This window comes from Tympanuchus pallidicinctus, unplaced genomic scaffold (assembly GCF_026119805.1).
Source record: "Tympanuchus pallidicinctus isolate F22 unplaced genomic scaffold, pur_lepc_1.0 scaffold8, whole genome shotgun sequence".
Taxonomy (NCBI): Eukaryota; Metazoa; Chordata; class Aves; order Galliformes; family Phasianidae; genus Tympanuchus; species Tympanuchus pallidicinctus.
Window position 1 is genome coordinate 26,608,508 of NW_026294802.1, and position 23,020 is coordinate 26,631,527.

Genomic DNA, 23,020 nt, shown 5'->3' on the forward strand with positions numbered 1-23,020 from the left:
TGCAGAAAGGGATGTGGAGGTTCTGGTTGATATCAAGTTGAACATGATCCAGCAGTGTACTCTGCAGCCAAACAGACAACTGTACTCTAGGGTGCACCAGGGCCGGCGCTGCCAGCTGAGTGAGGGCCTCTGAGCTGTGTGGCCTCATCTCGAGCAGTTTGTGTGCCACAATATCGGAAGGACATAAAATTATTTGAGTGTCCAAAGGAGAGTGAAGGGTCTGGAGGGCAAGACGTATGAGGAGCAGCTGAGGTCCCTGGATGTGCCCAGTGCAGAGCAGAGGAGCTGAGGGGAGGCCTGATGGCGGCTGCAGCTCCTTGCAGGGAGCGGAGGGCAGCGCTGAGCTCTGCTCTGTGTGACAGCGACAGGGAACGGCGTGGAGCTGTCAGGGGAGGGCAGCTGGGCTGGGGACAGGGTCTGCACCAGAGGACGGTGGGCATGGAACGGGCTGCACAGGGCAGTGGGCACGGCTCCAAGTTCTGGAGTTCAGGGTGCATTTGAACAGTGCTTTCAGATACAGGGTTTGATTTTGGGTGGTGCTGTGTGGAGCCAGGAGTTGGACTCAGTGGTCCTTGTGGGTCCCTTCCAACTCGCGGTATTCTATGATTCCATGAATCTACAATTCTGTGACAACCTGTGGTTGTGGATGGTTGAAATCCAAAAGAAGCCTACCTTTGGAACATGTTCCTAAGACATTCTTGTGTTTGTCAGACTAGATAGGAACTCCTGAACCATAATCTCAAAACAGGTAGAGTCAGCCCAGTTTTCCCCTCTTCTTCAACAGCTTTAAATACTGCTGCAGCTGGCATGTATGTGGGCTGTTGATAAGAGGCCTTGATAGGCTTAGCATGGATTTGAGATTTTTTTTTTAACCCCTTTTTGGAAGAGTTGCACCATGTTATTATAGTGTCCATCACAAAGACTTCTCTTGCAGCCAGACTCCTAAGGTATGTGTGAGAGCTGTCTGCCACTCCTCTGTCCTGGATGCAAAGTTTTGTATTCTTGAAGTTGTGAATCACTTGGGCATGAACCAGTAAAATATCGATAATGAGCACTGATATGTGATTATTGTGATACGATATGTTATTGTTGTGAAAAGCTGTGTGGTTTTGATATCTCTTTTTCCCTTTTCTTATTTCAGTTCATCGCCTTTGCCTCCTTATTCTTCATCCTAGTTTCAATCACAACCTTTTGCCTGGAAACGCATGAGGCTTTCAATACTATTATAAATAAAACTGAGCATGTTGTCAATGGAACAGAAACTGTACCACAGTATGAAATTGAGACAGATCCAGCCCTAACGTATGTGGAAGGAGTCTGCGTAGTATGGTTTACATTTGAATTTTTAGTGCGTGTTATTTTTTCCCCCAACAAACTTGAATTTATCAAAAACCTCTTGAACATCATCGACTTTGTGGCCATCCTGCCCTTTTACTTAGAAGTGGGCCTGAGCGGGCTCTCCTCCAAAGCTGCTAAGGATGTACTTGGTTTCCTCAGGGTAGTAAGGTTTGTGAGGATCCTGCGAATCTTCAAGCTCACACGGCACTTTGTGGGCCTCAGGGTGCTGGGCCACACTCTGAGAGCCAGCACCAATGAATTTTTGCTGCTGATAATATTCTTGGCACTCGGTGTTTTGATATTTGCCACCATGATCTACTACGCAGAGCGTGTGGGAGCTCAGCCCAATGATCCATCAGCAAGCGAGCACACGCAGTTCAAAAATATCCCTATTGGCTTCTGGTGGGCTGTAGTCACCATGACCACCCTGGGATACGGGGACATGTATCCACGGACTTGGTCAGGTATGCTGGTGGGAGCCCTGTGTGCGTTAGCAGGGGTGCTCACCATAGCCATGCCTGTGCCTGTGATTGTTAACAACTTTGGGATGTACTACTCCCTGGCCATGGCAAAGCAGAAACTGCCGAGGAAGAGGAAGAAGCACATCCCTCCGGCTCCACAAGCTAGCTCTCCCACCTTCTGCAAGACAGACTTGAACATGGCCTGCAATAGCACACAAGGGGACATCTGCCTGGGCAAGGACAACCAGTTGATGGAGCACAACAGATCATCAGGTAGGACCCACTGGAGATGCATGTTCTCTGAGAACGCTTTATAGACCAGTATGTTTGGTAGGGGTCAGAAAGCAGCCAGTCTTTCTGCCAGGAGAAGATGTAGCTCCCACCCTTCTCCCCTCCAGTGTTTGCGTGTGTCAGTCTCATAGAGGACAAAATAGTTATAGTGACATTCTCAAACCTCTATGTAGCTGGTCTATACAGTTTTGCTTGCTCTGTTGAGAATGCTTTCCTGCTGATGATATCAACCTTTTCTTTTGCCTGTTGTTTGTTGTGTTATATGGATGTTTCTTGTTTTTCTGCATGACTGTGACGATTTGAGCAGCCACTGTGTCCCACTCTGTTGGACTCCATGGTGTTTTGCCTCAGTGTTTGTCTCTTGTGTCAGCTTTGCCTGTGCCACATCGTGGCCTGTTAAGCAAGATCCTACAAAGAAGCAGTCATTTAAAAGGAGCAGGTGCTTTACATCAAAAGCCCAGCACTCAAAGGAGATAAAGAGAAATTCTCTCTAGTTTTCTTTCTATTTGGCATTCTGCTTCCCTGGCTAGAAAAAATATCTTTTATCTGTGTTAGATGAGACATTGCACGACATTTACTATCAATTGGATGATAACAGTAAAACTGATGTTGATTTTTTCAAGAAAAATGAAAATGGCAGCCCCTGACAACATCCATGCTATAAGTGTTGGTTTTCATAATTTTTAATACCTTCTTCTCAGAGCTTCATGGAAGAGGATACTTTGTGCTAATTGCTGTGAAAACATATATCAAATGACAGCCTCTGCCCCTCTGAGCCCATGCCTCATATTCCATATTTCTTCCAATTAAAGAGGAATTTTTCTCAATATGATTAAAACATTATTTTTAATTGCAGGGATTTTTTTTTTTTTTTTTTTTTTAATTTGTTTCTTGAATGCATTCTTTCTTAAGCAAAATGCAATCTGATTACAAAGCTTACACGCCAGTCATTAGGTGCCTGTTGGAAAGCTGATGATTGCTAATATGAGAATAACAAAACAAAGCAGTACATGAGTAGTGTCATTCAGTAACCGAAGTTTATTTTTTCTAAAGAAGAGTCTGGAAAACCAGTTTCTGAACATCTTTCTTGGTTCTGTTGCTTTGTTGCTGAATAGCATTTATCTTCAAAGAAACTCAGTTTCAGTCTCTGAGCGAGTGTTCACAAAGTTAACACAGCTTTTTGAACATCCTAAATGTATTTAGGAGGATGGAACCTTTGAGAGGACTTACTTTGAGGGTGAAATATAGTTAGTTTTACAGTGCTTTGACTGACTTTCAGACGATATCTTTAAAGTAAAAATGATAACAGCTTTTTCATGCCATCAGGTCCTACCAAAGGTATTCCAGAATGGAGGAGGCTCAATGTGATCAGAGCAAAGAGACACTTTTCTGTATCTGCAACTTTATTGACAAGGTGGTGTAATCACTGAAGTTAGGTGAAAAACAGATATGCAAAAAAGAAGTAATTTTAAAATGTTATCTTTTTGGCAGTGCCAGCACACACACTATATGTTCTGACTTTATTTCTGGTAGAAAATGCTGTTAAAGTAATTAGGAATCTTGTGCAAAAATTTTAGGCTGAATATAGCCAGTGGCACTAAAAGTTCACAAAAGCACATGCTCAGATTTAAATGCAAAGGTAAAGCAGAAGCCAAAATCATGCCATTACCTGTTATGTGCTGTACTAGCAGAGATTTATTTCTTGAAGTGTGGCCTGAATCTGAATCGGTAGATTTTTTTTTTTTTTTAATAGTCCTTTGGGAGACCCAAATCAAGAGAGGTAAGAGTTTCAGTGTTTGACAAAATAAACCACACAGACAACATTTAATGTTGGGTACTTAAAGTGACAAGCTGTGCAAACATTGCAGCAAGTACAGAAATGAAAACTAAGTGTGCATAGTGAAACAGGCTTTAGTGTCAAATATTGATAATTGAACCCTTCTGGGGGAGGGGTTATCTTTACAAAGTGCTAAGTAACATATTCCAAGTAAAAATGACTAGCATGACCTCTTACTTAATAAAAAGGATATAAAAAATAGTAAATGCATCTTTAAATCTCTGAAACTGACTACTTACAGTCTTTAACAGGCAACTAACTGAGCCTTGTTTTGCTTCTTTCTTATTACATAGTCTAGTGGAAGCTTATGTGAGACTTAAAAGAAAAACAGGAAAATCAAAAGATAATTTACTCTTGAATTAAAAAAAAAAACCAACAACTTTTTGCCATTTTATGCTGATTACTGATGATCTGCAATGTTGTTTTCTAATGATTTACCTTGTAACTACTTTTTGAGTGATGGGAATATCTGGCGTTCTACATAAGCTCTTTGTGATGTCTCATTTCCTCATTCATTCTTGTCTGTAAATGGGCATGGTGCTTTAACCAGTGTTATCAGGTGAAGACAGTGCAGGAAGTGAGCAGCCACTCTCACCTGGTGAAAGGCTCCCTCCCATCAGACGCTCTAGTACCAGAGACAAAAACAGAAGAGGGGGAACATGTTTCCTACTGACAACAGGGGATTACACGTGTGCTACTGATGGAGGGATCAGGAAAGGTATGGACTTCTTTCATTAGATCATAAAGATCACTCAGCAGTGTGCGTGTGAAAAGCAAACTTAGAGTAAAATGATGTGCACAATGCTCTTAGAGGAAAGACTGTACCACAGTGTATCTTTTTTTCTTTATTCCTAGTCATTCTTTTCCTGCTTTTCTTTTAAAAACTCATTTCCTTTCGTCTTCACGAGAAGTGCTTGATGTTGGACCTTCATATCACTTGTGCCTTCATTTGTCTGTTACTTTTTATGGACAAGCCTGCAATTCAGACTTTACTCATTCCACTACTCGTCACTTGATACCATTTATCACTTTGAAAGACAAATTAATTATTTAGTAACTTTGATCCGCACTTAATAACTTAGTAAAAATTACAGCTGAATAAATTATATTTAAAAAATCGAAATACCAGAAGTCAAAAACATTTTTATTTCTGAACACAACAAAGCGTATCGATGAGATGCTATTTAGGTTTATTTCAAAGAAAAATTTGGATTTATAGTGCCACAAAACATTCCCTCTTTGTAATATGCTACCTAATGCTAAATGGTGACTGCCTCCCCCAACCAGAATTCAAATACAGTAAACTGTTCTTGATCTTGCAAGGTGCTGCTGTCTTACAAGTACTTCAGCCTCTTCAAGCCTAATTGCTCCCTGTTCCACAGGTTTGGTGCAGCCGTAAAAACCTTTTGGCATTATGAATCAGCCATGATATGGCCACCCAATCAGGCCACAGTTGGGCATAACCTAGGGCATAAACCCAAAATCAGCAATGCCAGTGGTAGTCTTGCTTTTCCTTAAAAGAGAATTACTTTTTTTTCCCTGTTAAGCTGCAGCAGTCTTCAAAGGTTACAATTTTTCTGTTCTGTTGTTTTTTTTGGACAGGTTTTTTTGTTTGTTCGTTTGCTTGGTTTTTTATTTTGTTTGTTTGTTTTTGTTTTTTTTACTAGCTGTGTCGACTGTAAATGTAGCTGTCCAAGCCAGCAGCAGATCCTAAAGCAATTCTCTTGGTTATTCTGCAAATGCTCTTTATGTTTCAAAAGCTCAGTAGGTTTAGCTTGTGAAGGCAGATGTGTAACCAGAAATTGATGTGTATGGTGTTTGTAAAGGTTATCTCTGTGCACCTACATTTTACATATTCCTGTATACAATGTTTAGATTAAATGGAGATTTTTTGGGTTTTTTTGCACATGGATTTAGGACTCTTGTCTACAGCGTGTATGTCTTGCTCTGTCGCTTGGCAACTGGGATTATTTGCAGTGTCTTTTAGAGTAAGGCTCCAGTCTCTTGAGGAGGTCAGAAGCACCTGAATAACGCAGATTAGATTTGCCATGGCATCCTGCAAGACAAGATTCTTGACTTCTTTTAGAAATGCCAGAATAAACATTTGAGTGTTGTTCACTTGCTGGTAACTGTTAATTAGAGCAGATAAAAAAATAATGGGAGAAGTTACCAATTAACTAGTAATGACATATGTGACAACGAAACAGCGTATTTTGTATGAGGAATACATGAACATTTTCATTTCAAAATCTAGATTGAAGAGAAAAGTCATTGTTTTATAGTTTGCACTGGAAAAGCAGGGCTTGAGTTCAGAACTGACATTTTCTCAGTGAGAAATGTGCTTTTTGACTGACTCTAATGATAACCTTAAACGAGGTTGAAATGTTTTAGCCACTGGCTTTGAAATTTATTGTAGACAGAGTAGGAAAGCTAGCTGATGAGCAGAAAATATTTTCAAGTAGCATATTTGAATTCTTAAATTCTTGAATTTAACTTACACATCAAGTCTATTAGTGTTTCATTTAATTTTTTTCCCTTCCTTTCTTTTGGTATATCCTTTCTGTTTGGTTGCTTCCTTGATTGGTTCTTGGTTTTGTTCAGTGATCATTTGTTCTGAGCTTTTCTGCCTTGGCACCTTATCTCCATTTCTCAGATTATACTGATTCAGTGCTAATCCAAACCCCACCAAACTATCTGGACATCACTGATTTTTGGTTTATGCCTCTATCTCTATTCATCTTGTATTTCTGGTTTTCATTTTTTAGAAGTCCTTGTTTGTTTGTTTGTTTTGTCATCTTTACTATCTTCCTCTGTCAGTTCTTTGCTTTTATCATTAGAAAAATAGCAGAAAAAATATGAAAATAGTGATAAAAAGGTTTCCCAATTTCTGTGTGAAAAAGTTAACTAACTCTTTTGATTTTTTTTTAATTTTTTTTTTTTGTAACGCATTAAGTTTACACAGGAGGTTAAATATATACATAAGCAGTGTGCATCCCTTCTGTTCCCCTTTCAAACACAATTCTCTCAAATCTGGGTAAATACTGACAGAAAATCAAAGCAGGAAACTGGATTTTAAATGTATCAGCAGTCTGTGAAGCATCGCAGTTCAGCCTGCCCTTGCAATCTGGAGATAACACTGCACAATGGCTAAGCAGACACGAAGGCAGTACATGTGTTTTAAGTACAGGTTTACAGCATGCAATTTTCAATAGCTAAGAAATATGATAGTTGTTATTATTATGTATGCTTTCGTCTCTCAATTGCTCAGGGCCTGTACAAACACAAACAGAATCACAGTTGCTCCCAAAAAATATCTTGTTCTGGGGAGAACCTTAAGTGTGATTTTTTTCCTGAAGAACATTATTGCTTGTGGTCTGTCATCTGGAACCAGAACCTGTTTCAATTAGAAAACGCCGTTGACCTGCCATGATGTTTAGATAGATGTATTGTCACTGGCACTCTATACATTCTCTGAGAAAAAGTCTCCGTGTTTCACAGCAGGCAGTTTACTTAAGCGTCTTCACATGGCACATGGCATTATACTTTTTGAGGAAGTTAGATAGCACCAACTGAAATCAATGGACTTCTGCTTGCAGTGAAGCATGTATCTGTGCCCTTTAGGAGCAGCATCCCTTCCATTTTGATCTTCATGTCATTCTCCTAGCTGACATCTCTCTCTAGACCAATCTGCCGATCCTATCCTTCATAAGCAGAATTACGCTCTTGCAATTACTTAATTGTGAAGACTGTGAGGAAGAGAGAGAGCATAGCACTGCTTTTCAAACGTAGCCTCCCAAAGGTGAAAACAATGGGTGTGCAGCTAAAAGTAGGTGGAGCTCATGGTGTGAACAGAAATGTCTGCAAGTGTAGTGTTCTCTCCAAATTGTGACGCATTATGTGATTTCCTCATTTAATTACTAATTCTTTACTGTTTGCTTATGCAGATTAATATCATTTATTTCATCTCAGTCAGCTGGACAAGTAATATAAATTTAGTGATTTAAATTGACCAGTCAGGAAGAATTTGAAAATATGTCAAACTCTGCTATCATATTATAATTTAATAGTGGACACAAAGTTGTAAGTATAACATTTGTGCAGATGAAGCTTCTTTCCATAGCATCATTCAATACTCTGCAGAAATTACTTACAAACATTGATGCAATTTTGTATTTTTTTTTTAATTTCATTTTTTAAAGAAAAATATTTTTTTATTAGGAATTGATTTTAACAGAGGGTATATCATTCTAACAGCATTTATGGTCTATTTTAATGGGATTATGCTTAGTCACATAATTCACCCGAAAACTCTGTTGTGATTTTTAATTTTACACTCTGCACAGCTCTGTTGAAGCCAATAGAGTGGCACAGAGTGGAAGAACAGGCCAGACCTCTGACGTGGTTCTGTGTTTAATTTCCTGGGAAAGAATAGCTGCAGTTTTTCATAAATTGTTTTATTCATTAACATCTTTTGACAGTACTGCGTCTAAGTATTGAGTTCTTTCGCAGGCAAATTCCCCGAGTCCCAGATAGCTCCTTGGATTACATGACATTGTATTGTTTGTCTTTGTCTATTTTTTTGGCTGAATTCAACTGATGTCTGTGCATTTTCTCATACAAGGCTACGAAAAATCTCGAAGCTTAAACAACATAGCTGGCTTGACAGGCAATGCTCTGCGACTGTCTCCAGTAACATCACCCTACAGCTCACCTTGTCCTCTAAGGCGTTCTCGGTCTCCCATCCCTTCTATCTTGTAAACCAGATGGCATCAACCGGCTACATAATATTAATTCAAATACTGTTTACCAAATATTGGACATAAATGTAGCTTAATCCATAGGCTCCAGAAATATGATATAACTCCTGCATGATATAACTGTCAGTAGTTATAGAAGTGCCACCTGGATAGCTGAAGAATTTTATCTTGGCTTTTGAAGATTATCTAAGGTAGCGCTCCTTCTTTGATCTCCTATATTGTCCTACTTCCCTGTGGCAATAAAAGGGCAGTTAGTGGATGCCATTGGACAGTATATACAATAAATAAGCAGTTTTTCAGGGAGATTTACTTAAAATAATGTGCTTCCAACTAATTATCCGTCACTCCATTGAACCTCCATTTCTTGTGACTCTAATCCATTCTGAAGATGTCTGGAATTGTGTCTTGGTTGCACACAGTGTGACTTGGGTCTGCTCATTTGCATGGACCATCCTGTCCCCATCACCTGACAAGCCGTGTTGCCGATCGCGGAGACCACAGAGGGCTCTGGATGTGTGTTCTCGCATTGTAACATCCTGCTGAAATGAAAGCACTGATAAACTGGTCTGCATGTGGGATTGTTTTTCTTTGTTTAACCTTTTCCTTTAGTTTTTAATGATCTACTTGTTTATAAATTGTTTTATTTTGTGATTAACTTACTTGGTACTGGATTACTGTATCAGAGTTCTGAATGTCTCCGGTTGTTTGCACACAGATAACTGCAAAGAGGTTGTCATTACTGGTTACACGCAAGCAGAAGCCAGATCTCTTTCTTAATGGCTTGGGGAAGGCACAAAACATGCAAGAAAGGTAAACGCCATCCAGACTTGCAATGTTAAGCTAGCAAGTGCTGCTTGGTACTGTAGTCATTTCTCTACTCCAGGGTTCTTCAACATTTTCAGAGACTTAGTACCAAGTAAAATTGAGAAGATTACTGGGGGCTTTTTTTTGTACCACTGTAAGAGAGTCATAGTTCTCAAGTGGTTTTTTTTTTGACCAGACTAATACCTCTGGCTCATGCGCTTTGAAAAATTCTTCAGTGTTTTTTTGAGGTGCTTTGTCCTGTGTGTTGTTTGTCTGTCTGTTTTGCGACCTGTCTAATGTATTCTCCATCTGTCTCCATAAAGCACAGAGATACTCTTAAAATGCCCCCTTCTTTTAAGGCTAACTAAGGACATTTTTCTCCTTTTCTCTCTCCTTTTTTTTTTTTTTCATATGTGTATAGATACATAAATATATTTTTCAAGTGCAAGTTCATATTATGTAGACTAACTAACTCAGAGTGAGCACTCTCACGATTTTTAGAGTGAGATTTAGTAACAACTTTACAATGCTGACCAGTTGCCTATTGCATCGGTCCTCCTCCTAGCAACCAGCATTCCTTACAGTTCTGAAACTGTATCTCCTCTAGTGGCTTTTTCATTCAGTATTAATCTGTGTTTATGCAACGGGACAAATGCAATAGCACATTTGATTAAACATCTGGGCTGGTGAGGAACAATTACCCTAAAATACAGAATTTTAGAATTACATAGGGGAGTCTGTAGCTACCCAAATCACAAGAGATCCTTGAGATTGTTGAATAATCCCTGACTGTCATGTTTTACTTTTTGTTAGGACAAGAACTGAAAAGTATTGTTAACCATGTCACATGTTCTTCTGTATATAGCCTAGCCCGACAGCATGACCTGCATGACAAAATTCTTGTGCAATAATATATTTATCAGAGCATACATTTCTGATATTTAGAGATGTACATTGATTTAGTTTTGCTAAAATATTGTCAATAGAGAGATGATTGCAAACAGCTTTTAGCAAAGGAATTAATATAATATTTGGTGCTGCTGTTATATTAACTACAGTGTTGTACAGAATTTATCATGGATTTTTGACTGCTGAAAAAGGGACAATGGAATTTAGCCATACCAAGGACTGTACTGGAAAGAGACTGCTGCTGCTGAATGGGCCCTGATAAACAGCTCACGCCTTGAGGAGGTCACTGAGGCTTTACATGGGAAGTAGAGCTTGTTAAAGAAGATTAAAGACTGCTCATAATTACTGCTGCCAGAGGAGGGGGTGATTAGTCACTGTTGATGAGTCAGCTGTAAATAAAACGTGTGTGCATGGAATATCAGTTTTTATCTATATCAAGGAAAGCTGAATTAAAGTCATCATTGCTAAGGCTCCATGCAAAGACCCACACCCCTGTGCGTATTATTCCTGGTTCCTGCAGTAAGTTGTGCTGTGGATCATACAAAGACACACACGTAATGATGATAGTGATGTAAACTACATTGGTCTTGATTTCTGTCATAACAATGGTATTATTTGCAAAGGTCACAAATATAATCAGAGTAGGTTTGCATAAGTTCTTGCTTTCTCAGTTTGCCATAAGCTATATTTGTATGAATTCTAGTGTACATGCCAAGTCCTAACTTTACTTTTCACTTTAATAAGTGAAATGTGACTGCAGACAAACATCACCAACTTTGTTCACAGCACACAGTCTTCTTTCATTGTTACCTCAGACTATAACTATTTCGAGAAATAAAATTCTGGCAGCAAGAGTATTTTTTTTTCTTTTTCTTTTTAATTTAAAATGTTTCAAACCCAACATCAGTAAATATAAAAGATGTATTAAAATTATATCTTAAAAATGTATATTTTACATAAAAGAGATATTCTTTGATCAGCTACTTTCTGTGATTTTTGTGGTAAATGGATCTAGTCTATTCTATGTTTATGAGGCTTTGTAGTGCTACGATGTGGTAATTATGTTCTCTCCACCTATTCAGTGAGAAATTCTCCAGAATCTGTTTGTCACCCTGGTGTCCCAATTGTAGGGACCTGTCCCAGTTGTGAAACTCTGTATTGTGGAACTTCTGTGAACATGTCAAGGTGCATGCACAATCCTGGTGGAAACCAGTGGCAATGTAATACCTGAATTGGAGAATAAAAGGCAAAAAACCTGGGGAGGAACTTGGAACATATCATCTGAAGTGGCTCATGCGCTTTCTTTAGCTTTATCTGTCCCTTGCCTGCCACTGGCCATCCCAATTCTCAGAGAGTTTCCTTGGGCACATGAGGTTTAATTCAAAGACTAGCATGAGCTGGCTTCTAAACCAATTTAAAATCGACCTTCCTGATAATGACCTCACGCCTTCTCTGGACATTGTAATCAGTCGAGGTATTATTGATCTCAAAACAGTTTTATTGCAACCTGGTGTGAAGTGAAACTAAAGAAGTGATAAATGATTACTTAAAGCTTCTAATCAAATACCATATTTGGGGCAGTCCATGACATAAAGAAGCAGAAAATCAGAGAAGGATGAAGGTGTTAGTACACCTGCACACATGGTTTGAGAAGCTGTTACTTCAGTATTTTGAATGAGATTTCAGAACATAAGGAAGATTCCAGAAAGAAAGCTCAAAAAGTGTTCAAGTTTGGAAAAATGCATTTTAGTGATATGCCACCAATGCTCAAAGTGCTGAGTTGGCCCAAAGGTTGTCTAGCTACTCTGTTCTGTAAGCAGTACCCACATGAAGAAGATGTGCAGTGATCAACCAGGACAAGGCTCACAGCCAGTTCCAGTTGAGCAGGTTCGCTATCTGTCCCACGTACCCAAAAAGAGAGGTGATTGCAATTGCCTCTCCTCAGTGCTACACGGGGACTGAGAGAAGCCCCAGATGAGATGCAGGCCAGGTTGCGCATTGCTTTGACCAAGACAGTAGAAAACACTAATGGTCAGAGGGTGTTTGACATTTGCTGCCCCTGGAGGGTAGGAATGGACCTCTACCAACACAGGACCTTGAGTCCAGAATATTCTGGTTGCAGCCACTTATCTACCGCCATAGAAACAAGCCTGTGTTTAGATGTTTTCTTTTAAAACTGACCAGCAGGACAAGGGGTTGATGAGTCCATTAACAACTCGTGTGTCTATGGACTATAACTCAAATCTGACTTTTCTAAAAAGAGAAGTTTGCTTAATGACCATCACACAAAGACCAGCCTTCTTCTGGTGTCCATCCACCTCTGGGCCCAAAAAGGGCATGTCTTTGGGTGGTGCACCAGCAAGTCTTAATTTGTTCAAATGGAGGAGGGTTTTGAACCTTCGCTTCCCTCTTCAGGATACTACAGTATTTCCATCTCAGATACTATGTAAAGGATGGGCAGCACATTTGCATCCGTTTCTTCTCTTGGGCATCCTTTAAGACAGGTGGGTCAATACAGTGATCTTCTGTGGAGGGAGGCTCGCTCTGCCAGCATGGTGTGCCTATACAGAGCAGATCTACACAGGTGCCCAGTCACTGTCAGCCCTGCAGCAGAACTGCACTTGGAGGAAGGACTCTTGGGTCAAGCAGGAAGATTCTATGTGAAAGCAGGTATCTGATGGATCAGTAACCACTGAGGGGTGGTTGTGGGAGTTTATGGGCATGAAGAGTCTGAATGTTATTTAAGCTTTTTATAAATAAAACTTGAAGATTAAAAGTCAAAACTGGATACACGTAAACTGGAAATAAGGTCAGAATCAATGCATCCATTAAAGCAATTTACTAAGGGCTGTTGTTTGTTTGCCTTTTAAAGTTGTAACCTTGTTGTGCCAAAAATGTCCATCTTTTCGAAGGACAAACTAGTCTAGATAGTCTAGATAAACAAGAGGATTGATGCAGAGATCAAAATCTGATATATTGCAGAGATGAGCAGATTATGAGCCCTTTGGACTTTGGCCTTCTTATGAGGTCCTATTCAGCATTGAGAAAACTTTGCTGGCCTGTCTCATTTGAGATGCTTTATTAAAAGTGTTATAGATAGGTACTACAAACTGGCACTGGAATTGCTAAGAAACTTGCAGTTAATGACAATGAAAAGCTGTGGTGCGTTGACAGCTTTTTCATGTGTGAAAAAAAGTATCATTCCTATATATTTTCTTGCAAATTGTCTTGATTAAATTAAAACTTCCAAAGGAGAAAGAATTGTAAGGAAAACTCTGTTCTGACTGGTTCCTGAAAACCTGAGGAGGACTGATCTCACACGGTGAACTTGCCCACGTATTTTATCAGAAGATATGAAATTAAAAAGTTGTGAATGAATTAAACTATATGAAAGAGAAGGGTATTTTATCATCAGAATAAATCATGCAGAAGTCAGATTAAGGAAATCGGAGTTGAAAACTGCTACTAGAAAGAGAAAATGAGTACATTAATATGCTGTATTACAAGCAGTGCCTTGAACGATTTCATAATAGAGCCTTTGAATACTAACTGAGTGAGAAGAAATTGCAAAAAGCAAAGGTTTCTATCAAGTCAAAATGATCAGAAATATTAATATTTTTATAAGACATTGATTTCCCCTTTGTAATGCTTATTGTTTAATTAATAGAAGCAAGTTATTTTAAGAAAGGTGATTTCTACAGCAGAGAAATGGCTTCTGAACAAATACTGAGATCTTGGTGTATGTGTCCTCATGCTGGGGACTTAACTGTTGTGCCAATACCAGCATTTCTCTCCTCTTCAACTGGATATCCTTAACACTGAAACTTACGGAGACATCTCCTTATGCAGACTTCCCACTTGAAAGCACCCCAGTGCAGAAGCACCTCGATCTATGATCTATCTATGATTTCTTATTGCCTGCTGGCAACAAACATGTGCTTTCCCTGCTGCCTCATCACTTCCTCCCCAGAAGCTACCTTTCTGTTGGATTTTTTTCTCACGAGCATGTTGATGAACAGTTGACAGATTTCAGATTTGTGCTTTCACAGCTTCACATTCTCAGACAGTATTCTAGCAGATTTGGAGAAAAAGAAAAGGAGGCGGACACTTTTTTGAAAATTTGAAACTGAAACACAATAAATTTCATTTAACATCTCTGTTATCTGCAGGTGGAAGTCTGGAGATCAGTTTAAAACAAAGACCACAGCCAGACTATCCTGAAAATTGTAAGAGGAGTTCATTTTATCCTCTGCACCTCTTTTGAGCATTACTGTATGGTGCTATTATATGAAGCTCTTTGCTTTCTTCCCAAACAGGATTTGGGAATAAGCTGCTAGGGCAAGACAGAGAGTACTGTTTTGTGATATGTGTTCTTGCTACAGAATGTAGGACTGTAAAGACGAATTGGAATATGAAGAGAGATATTGTTTAGGAAATACTAAGGAGTAATCCATTTTTGATTAGCAGAATGGTACAGGCAACCTTCCTTTAAAGCACAGAAAGCAGACGATCTTCTGTCAGGCTCCTCAGAGCAGCATTAGACCTGCATAAAAATAATGAAAGTGCAAATTAAGACTACTCATTTGCAAAAGCAGCAAGATTAAACTTATTTAGGAATCTTGGTCTTTGCAGTGAAGCACTGCAAAACTCCATCAATAGGAAGAATAATAAGCCATAGCCACATTATCCTATTAGACTGGTTCTAAATATAGAATGGATTTTCAGTTTCTTACATGGGTTTCCTTGCTTTGTGACTAAATTCACAACCAGGTTTTATGAAAATTATATTTCCTACACAATTATAAATATTGTTGGGACCATGCAGTGTTTGACATTCTGAAAGCCTTAGAACAATCTCATAGTTTGCCAGTGGCTTTTTGTATTTTGTCAGCATGAAATTCACACTTCTTCTGAAGTGCAGCATTGGAGAAGAGGGTAAATGAGGCACTGATGGACACAGTTTTCTTGATGGGTTGTGTAATCTGCTGCATGTATCTACATCTACACAGAAATATATATACACAGTCCATATCTCATCACTGACTTTTTAAGTTCTGGAACTTCCCCTTCTCAGTCGTGGTTGGAAATCACAGCAATTTAGTTACTGCTGTTTATAACACCCTTGGTAAACCTGCTTTAACAATACAGAGCCTAACAACAACACGTTTGAGCTCAGAGGAAAATTCGCAAACTTGGTGTATTTATCTGTAATTAAGAATTAATTAAGAATTAAGAATTACAGGCATTATCTGAGCAAGTTCCCATAGTGAAACAGCCTCACTGAAAGGAATAGCAAAACTGTCCTTAGCTTACTCAAGAGAAACTAGGTTTTGGTAAGCAATTCGTCTATATCATGGATATTTTCAGAACATTTATCACCAGTATCTTAGTGTTGAAACATATTTCAGCTGACATGATAATGATGAATATTGCCTCTGATTTATTGCAGTGGTCACAATTTCTGCTTTGACTACGGCATCCATAAATACACTCAGCCTCAGTTTTCATCTGTGCCCTGCTCCCCTTTCTCCATCCTCCACTGCCTACTGTGGCTGCAGCAGAGTGGCTCAGGCCAGTGCCTGGGGCTCTGCACTGCATTTGACAGGTCTGAACCTTGCCATGGTGCAGGACAGAAGAAATGGGGATTATCACCTCTGCACCCAGCTCACCTATACGCAGCAGCACTCACGTGTGCCTAGTGCAGATTGCACACATCTGAAGTATCTGACTCAGGATGGGACAACCTGATCTCTGTGAATGTCTACTGACTTCTCCCCAACACCAACACCAAAAAAAAAAAAAAAAAAAGTAGGAAGTAGAGTCACAGAACCATAGAATATCTTGAGTTGGAAGGGACCCACCAGGATCATCCAGACCAACTCCTTGCTCCGCACAGCACCTACCCAAAATCAAACCCTTTGTCTGAGAGCACTGTCTGAATCACTGTCTGAATGCACCCTGAACTCCAGCACTTGGGGCTGTGCCCCCTGCCCTGTGCAGCCCGTTCCATGCCCTCCACCCTCTGGTGCAGACCCTGTCCCCAATCCCCAGCTCCCTCCCCTCACACAGCTCCATGCCGTTCCCTGTCGCTGTCACACAGAGCAGAGCTCAGCGCTGCCCCTCCGCTCCCTGTGAGGAGCTGCAGCCGCCATCAGGCCTCCCCTCAGCTCCTCTGCTCTGAGCTGAACAAACCCAGGGACCTCAGCCGCTCCTTGTCTTTCCCTCCAGACCCTTCACCATCTCCATAGCCCCCCTTTGGACAATGCACTCCAATAGTTTCATGTCCTGATACTGTGGCCCCCAGGCTGCACGCAGTGCTCAAAGTGAGGCCACGCATCTCAGAGCGCAGTGGACAACCCCTTTCCTCAGCTGGTTGACAGTGCTGGCACCCTAGGGGTCTGCAGGGCTGCATCTCAGGTGCAGAATCTGAACAAATCTGACATCTGCTGTTGTTAAATGTCTTGTGGTTGGTGTTTGCCCACACCTCCAGCGTGTCAGAGTCTCTCTGCAAGACCTCGCTGCACTGCAGGGAGTCAATAGCTCCTCCAATTTAGTATCATCTCCAAACTCACTAAGTATACCCTCAAGTCCTGTATCCAAGTTGTTTAGGAGAATATTGAAGAAATAGCCCTGTGGAACCCCACATTGTCTGGACAACAGGCTGATGTAACTCTAGTAGCTGAAGCAGGGCAATTAATCGGAAGACATCAAATCTCAGTGTGGTGAGTTGCAGCCCCAGAATTTGTCTAGATGAGAGTATTGAGGGAATTGAAGTCACATCAATTAAAGTTCTGCATTCAATGTGCCTGAATTAAATATCTTTTAATGCCCCAAAGGAGGCTCTCTCTCATAAAAGAGCATCTGAGAAATTAGGGCATTCCTAAATAATAACATTGTTCTCTCATATCTTTGCATCAACTGCCATAAAACAACTCGATGGATGTGACTAAAACTGTTTCTTAAATATTTTAGGGTTAAATTCTTTACAGAATTGATCACTGTTGATGCTGTGAGCCTAGCATTACCTTTGCAGTCACATTTGCATCTTTATCACTTACCTTATGACTGTTGCTGGAGAAAAGTCCTAATGCATACATACAAAACAAAGTGGCTGTGTGGGTGACCCACCTCTGGAAGGAAGAGGGTGGGGGAGAATTAAACTTGTTTAAGTGAATTTCTTTCTTACTTTCTCTCTGCATTCTGAAAAAGTGTCCTTGCTTCCTCTCTTATACATTTTGTGAGTACCTTTTCAGTTCTAGCAATGAAGCAAGGATGAGATTCCCCAGATCCTGTGCATCAACTTCCACCTGCTTCCATCCCTGCAGAGACATTGTGCCTCTGCTCCACCACCTGCCCTTCTCTGTGTTTTATCCATAAGACACCGAGGCTTCTTCATAATAATTTCCACTTGCCCTAGACAGAGCTCCTATTTCCTACTCTTTTTAGAAGAGGAAGGCTATGTGCATTAGAGCCTGTTGAGGAGGCATGGGGTTGACATGTCCTCTCTGACTGCCAAGTTTTCTTCACTTTTCTTGATGCAAGAAATAAATCCCCGTTTGGAACCAGTGTACTGTGTGAGCTCCAGACAGACTTCAGAAATACTTTCTGAAAAATCATTTATCTGTTCGAGAAGCTTTAAGCAGAGTTCAGTTTTGTTACTTGCTTTTTGTCCTTATCCAGTCTCCCAATCCGACTACGTAGATTATTCCACCTGGGTTTAATTTTGCATGTATCACTACTTCTCACTACCTTCTGCAGCTTCCTTAGCTTCAGCTCAGTCCATCCTGTATTCAAGATTCATCCAGGTGCCTCCTTTGCCTCCCACCTCATTACAGTGCAGCTGTGCTGTGCATGAGAACTGCTGGGAGGGCTCAGTGGGGGAAAAGATAAATGAATTTGGATCCTAACCGCAAGCATAGAGGAGTACTTGATTGAGTTTCCTCGTAAAGATGACTAAAACTTGCTGGAGTTGCCACCCTTGCATTGAACAGTTGGATCCAACCCAGCTTGGAATGAATTTGCAGGCTTGTGCAGCTCCTTTTCTGTGGCCACCACAGTAGGGAACATCAAATTTTGGAACAACAAAGTATTGTCTAAAAGCACCCCGGCTGTGAATGAGGAACAATTTGCAACTGGAATACAGCCAGTGCCAGGGACACTGTGGAGGCCCATGACAAAAAATGATGGAAAAGATTGCTTAGAAACCAAATTTATAAATTAGATTTTCCAACCACATATTCACTGGACTATTGATTTGCCAATCAATATAACAGTACTGAGCACACTGATTGGAGTGCTGAATATATCATAATTTATCAAAAATAATGGCAAATACTGACATGATTCTTTCTGCCTTTGTTTAAGGCTTTACTGTGATACTGAATTTCCTTCAGACCTGAAAATAAGTACAATGAAAATAAGTGCCTCATCTAAATAAATGTCAGAGAATAAACATCTCCCAAGAGCAACTATAAGAATTTACTTTAGGAAACATTTTTATATGCTAGTCTTAGATGAAAGTCATTCTTTAAGTTTTCTTCATAGTCCTCACTACCCTTCAAGTACAGCCTAATTTTAGATTTCTACTGCCCATGTTAGTGGGGTGTTTCACTTATCTATATTTGCATCTCTAGGAAGTAAATGGTCAGATTTTAATTCATTTCTGTGTCCATTGGAAAGCACTAAGTAAAGTCCAGGGAGAGGCATAACCTGTGCCTGTGCATCCTTAGGCAGCTGGACAGGCTTGTCTCCCCCTTGTGTTATGTGTTTTCTCCAAGTTTTCTGGTGAGCCTGAAAGTGCTTCTAGGGATGTATTGTATGTGACTGGCAAGCAAAACAGAGCAGGGATATATGGGTAGCACCAGGTTAATGGTCTGTAGCTTGCATCTGGTCCTTGTTGTGATTTTTGGGCTGGTTTTGCCTCGGCTGCCTGGGCTGCTGCTACCATTTCCAGGGGAGAGGAAGGGGCTAGAACTGCATCCATGTCTCCCCATAAAGGTTTCACCGTGTAGAGCTGAGAAGTGCCAGCATGTGTCCAAAGCCAGCACCAGGATTTAATTCCCTTTCTCCCTAAATAGTCCATCCAAGCTCACTATACAGTGCAGACAACCTCCAGGTCACAGCTCTGGAGTTACACCTGCATAACCAGCACCCTTTGGGAGCCTGGATCTGATATTGTGGGATAGGGCAAATTTTCTTCATTGTTGCTGCTATGATGCTGTGTTTTGAATTTATGGGAACAATGATGTTGATAACTTGTATTTGCAGGCAAACACCTGGTGTGGTGGTGGTGTACATAGTAAGTACAACAGCATCTGTGCGATCCATAACAGAAGTTCTAGCAAGTCATACTATGTGCTGCTTGCCTGAGAAGCAGTCACTGAAGCAGGGTTTCTGTCTCCTCATATCTGGAGAAATTATTTAGCATGTTTTCCTTTGCACACAAGTTTCTTGCAACAGAGCTGTGTGGTGGGCACTGAATGTGTCAGAGCCCTCTCGCTGTAAATTTACATCATCATAAAAATATTGGACTAATTCTACATCTCAGTGTTTTATCAAGTTTTAAACTGTAGATGGAATAGTGTGGCACAAGGAGTCTGGGTTCTGCCCTAAATCTCTCAGCAGGAGTTTGCCTCTGGGAGCTCAGCTGTAAGTGGTAATGGCATGGAATTTTTTTTTGGAGATTGAAAGGAGTTCAGGTCACCATGAAGGCTGGCATCATGTGCGCTTTGTCAGTGCAACCAGCCCAAAACAATGTGGTCAAAGGAAAGGTTCATTAATTGGCTCTGTGGGCAGGATGTGGGCTCCCTGCCTCTACAGAAGTGACTATTAGCATGCTTTTTAAATACAGAATGCACATACTCTTCCAGAACTTGCTTTTGGTTTTGTTTGAAGTGACAAGCAGGGCTTGTTTATTTCTGTAGATATTTATTCCTTCAGTCAGGTAGGCTTGAATATCCAATTTAGCTTCTACATAGGAAATTCCTTCTTTTCCTTTGTTCAACACCACTTTCTCTTTCAAGACCAACTCATGGCATGTTGAAGACATCAAAAGCATGGCAGCTGACATTGAAATGCAGGCCCTGGCTCACAGTTCCATAGCTACACGTGGGCTTTAACCTCACCAGAATTACAAGGCTATCAGTGTTTCCAAATTAATTTTACATAACTTCAAACGAACAGGAGTGTCTGTTAGAATGCACACCTATGGCTGGTCTCCTCATTCTCATGAAGGATTCAATCTAAGAATAAACAAGGGAGAAATTCTGCACTTTTGTTCACTCTGTGGATCTCAGGGAATAGATTTAAAGAATGCTGTACTTAGTATCAAACGTTCAAGGGAGGATCTCAGGAACTCTCCCTCTAATCAGTGTTTGACTTCACTCCTGCTCCAGAAGACCCAGGGAAGGCAGAGCATGGCTCAGCAAGGGGTTTCCAACATGAGCACTCCAGTCTAAGTGGTTTCTTCCCTGCACTTGTCCCACACCTGCTCACATGGGTGGAAGTGTCAGGCTACTCTGTTCCTTAGCCAAGGAAAAAGAAACAGTGGGGACCAATGATAAAGTTGACAGCCTGCCATTTGGGGCCCAAGCATTCACTGAAATCTATGGGGTTTAAGATTGTAAATGCTTCTGGATACGGCAGATGGAGTGGATCTGCTCCAGACGTGGCAACAGGACCCTTGGTATTCCAACCTTGATCTTTAAATTGTGTTGTTGTGCCTTAAATGCCAAATGCCTGGGTTTCTGTTTCCTTTTTAAAAAATGAACAACAACAACAAAAAAAATCGAAGACCAAAATAATAGATAATTCTAGGCATAAACTCTTGAAGGGTGTTCTGTTTGTAATGCACTCTGCAGGGGGAGGCTGGTACCGAGCTAAATGGTACCTTTGGCCTGGCACTGGCCCTGGGGCAAGTGAGGATGCAGTGCAGTTGGAAAGAAGCATCTCCCTCTCTGCCAGTCAGACACAACTGCTGTGAGGGTGCTGGTGGTGATTTGGTTACAGGTGACTTGGGAAGCGCTGGGACTCCATCAGGGCTGGGATCTCAGGAGAATGCTAATTCTTCAGCCACGCTGCACTAGCATACAATACAAAAACACTCTTGATACCCTGAAAGGGAATTTGGACACTGTACATTCTGCTTGTGAATGTGAATGCAGTGAGCAAATGAACTGCACGTTTCAGACCTAGGCACTGCATTTTTTGAGCAACATGGACTGCCATGAGTTGCCAGGGTTTTCTATCACTCTGCATGCAGCTGTCCAGCAAACACAGAGACAGTGCAGCCCTGCCTGGCAGCTGACTCCACCACATCAGGTTGTGCTATGTCCCAAAGGAAAAGAGTTTGCAGCATCCCCACAGCCTCCTGTGGGACACCTCTGGGGTAAAGTGCCCTTGGCCCATGGGCACTTTACAACCTGTCACCAGCTTTAATTCAGACATCATTCCTCCTTTGGAAATGCTCCTCTGAATTGACAGCAAACTAACTAGCACTTTATTTTTTATTTTTTACTTTATTTTTCTCAGTGAAAAAGAAACAAGGATAAAAGGAACTTCTATTAGCAAAGCAGCACTCTGAAGCTTTGAACACTGTTTAATATAATGGCTAAGAATTATGTTTTAAAAAGTCCCCCCAAAATAATGGAAGGAAGCAAAACTCATAATCTAATGAATGCCCACTAGTGTACTTCCTCAGTTTTCATCTCCTGGGTCTGTCATTGAAAGGACTCCTATTGCCTGTTTATAAATAAACAACAATAATAACAAAAGCAACCCTTTTCAATATCTCAAATGTATCTTGTATTTTTATCATTTTGATAAAACTGAGTTACTTTTCCACATGCATATAAAGAGAATTCAGCTTTACTTTCTTTTAATATTTGACAGTATTGAGAGACATTTCTTTGACTTGCAATGTAGATTTCACCCACGCTAATATTACCCTGTACCACCGACAGAAACAATAATGTAATGTAAGATCAAGCACTACTGGAACAGGCAATAACAGTAGCCGTGCTGTGTGGACAGTGTCCAGCATTAATGTTCTCAACTTTTTTGCTTTTGACCCTTGTGTAACAAGCAGCAAAAGCCATTATAGACTGATATGACTATGAACTATTTTAAAAACCGATGATTGGCAAGCTGAAAGTAGGAAAGTTGTACGTTGCGTATAGAAGTCTTAATGAAACTTCCATTTCAACTGAGTTATTTCAGATGCCATATCTATTAGCCCATTCCAGCGAGATAATGTTCAGCTTTCAGCAATATTGCTAAACATCTGCTGAATCTGCTTTAGCTTCTGAGTAAGCTGTTCCTGCTGTGGTAGCTTTGACTCATCAGCAAGGAGACATGCATCCTCGTGGAGAAGGGCAGTTCAGAGCCCTGTGCTGCAGTCATGGTGTAACCATGTGGAGTGGTCACGCTCCCAGCTGTCTCACTGACTGCATATCCTGAGCACACAGTGAGCACTGCAGAGAGATGAGCTCTTCTGCTACAAGTGTGTGATGCACACCAGCTTTCTCACAAACAAAACAAACAGCCTTCGGTCCCAGCCCCATAGTCAAATAGCTGTAATTGGTGTAAGCGCTATTCCAGCACTCCTGCTTGACACAAATACTGAA

At 40.7% G+C, this 23,020-nt stretch overlaps 2 protein-coding genes across 9 annotated transcripts in view; one reads left to right on the forward strand and one right to left on the reverse strand.

Annotated features, from left to right (window-relative positions):
* Positions 1-11,677, forward strand: part of KCNC2 (potassium voltage-gated channel subfamily C member 2) — a 98,126-nt gene extending 86,449 nt beyond the window's left edge. For 2 of the 8 annotated variants that reach the window (XM_052668340.1, XM_052668341.1), the window contains exons 3-5: positions 1,142-2,072; positions 4,478-4,645; positions 8,549-9,902. In XM_052668340.1, the coding sequence (XP_052524300.1) occupies positions 1,142-2,072; positions 4,478-4,645; positions 8,549-8,685 (1,236 nt within the window). In that variant the 3' untranslated portion in view covers positions 8,686-9,902. The other 6 variants (XM_052668344.1, XM_052668343.1, XM_052668347.1 and 3 more) reach the window with 6 other exon arrangements.
* Positions 1-23,020, reverse strand: part of LOC128073438 (uncharacterized) — a 381,873-nt gene that overhangs the window by 161,808 nt on the left and 197,045 nt on the right. The window lies entirely within an intron of this gene.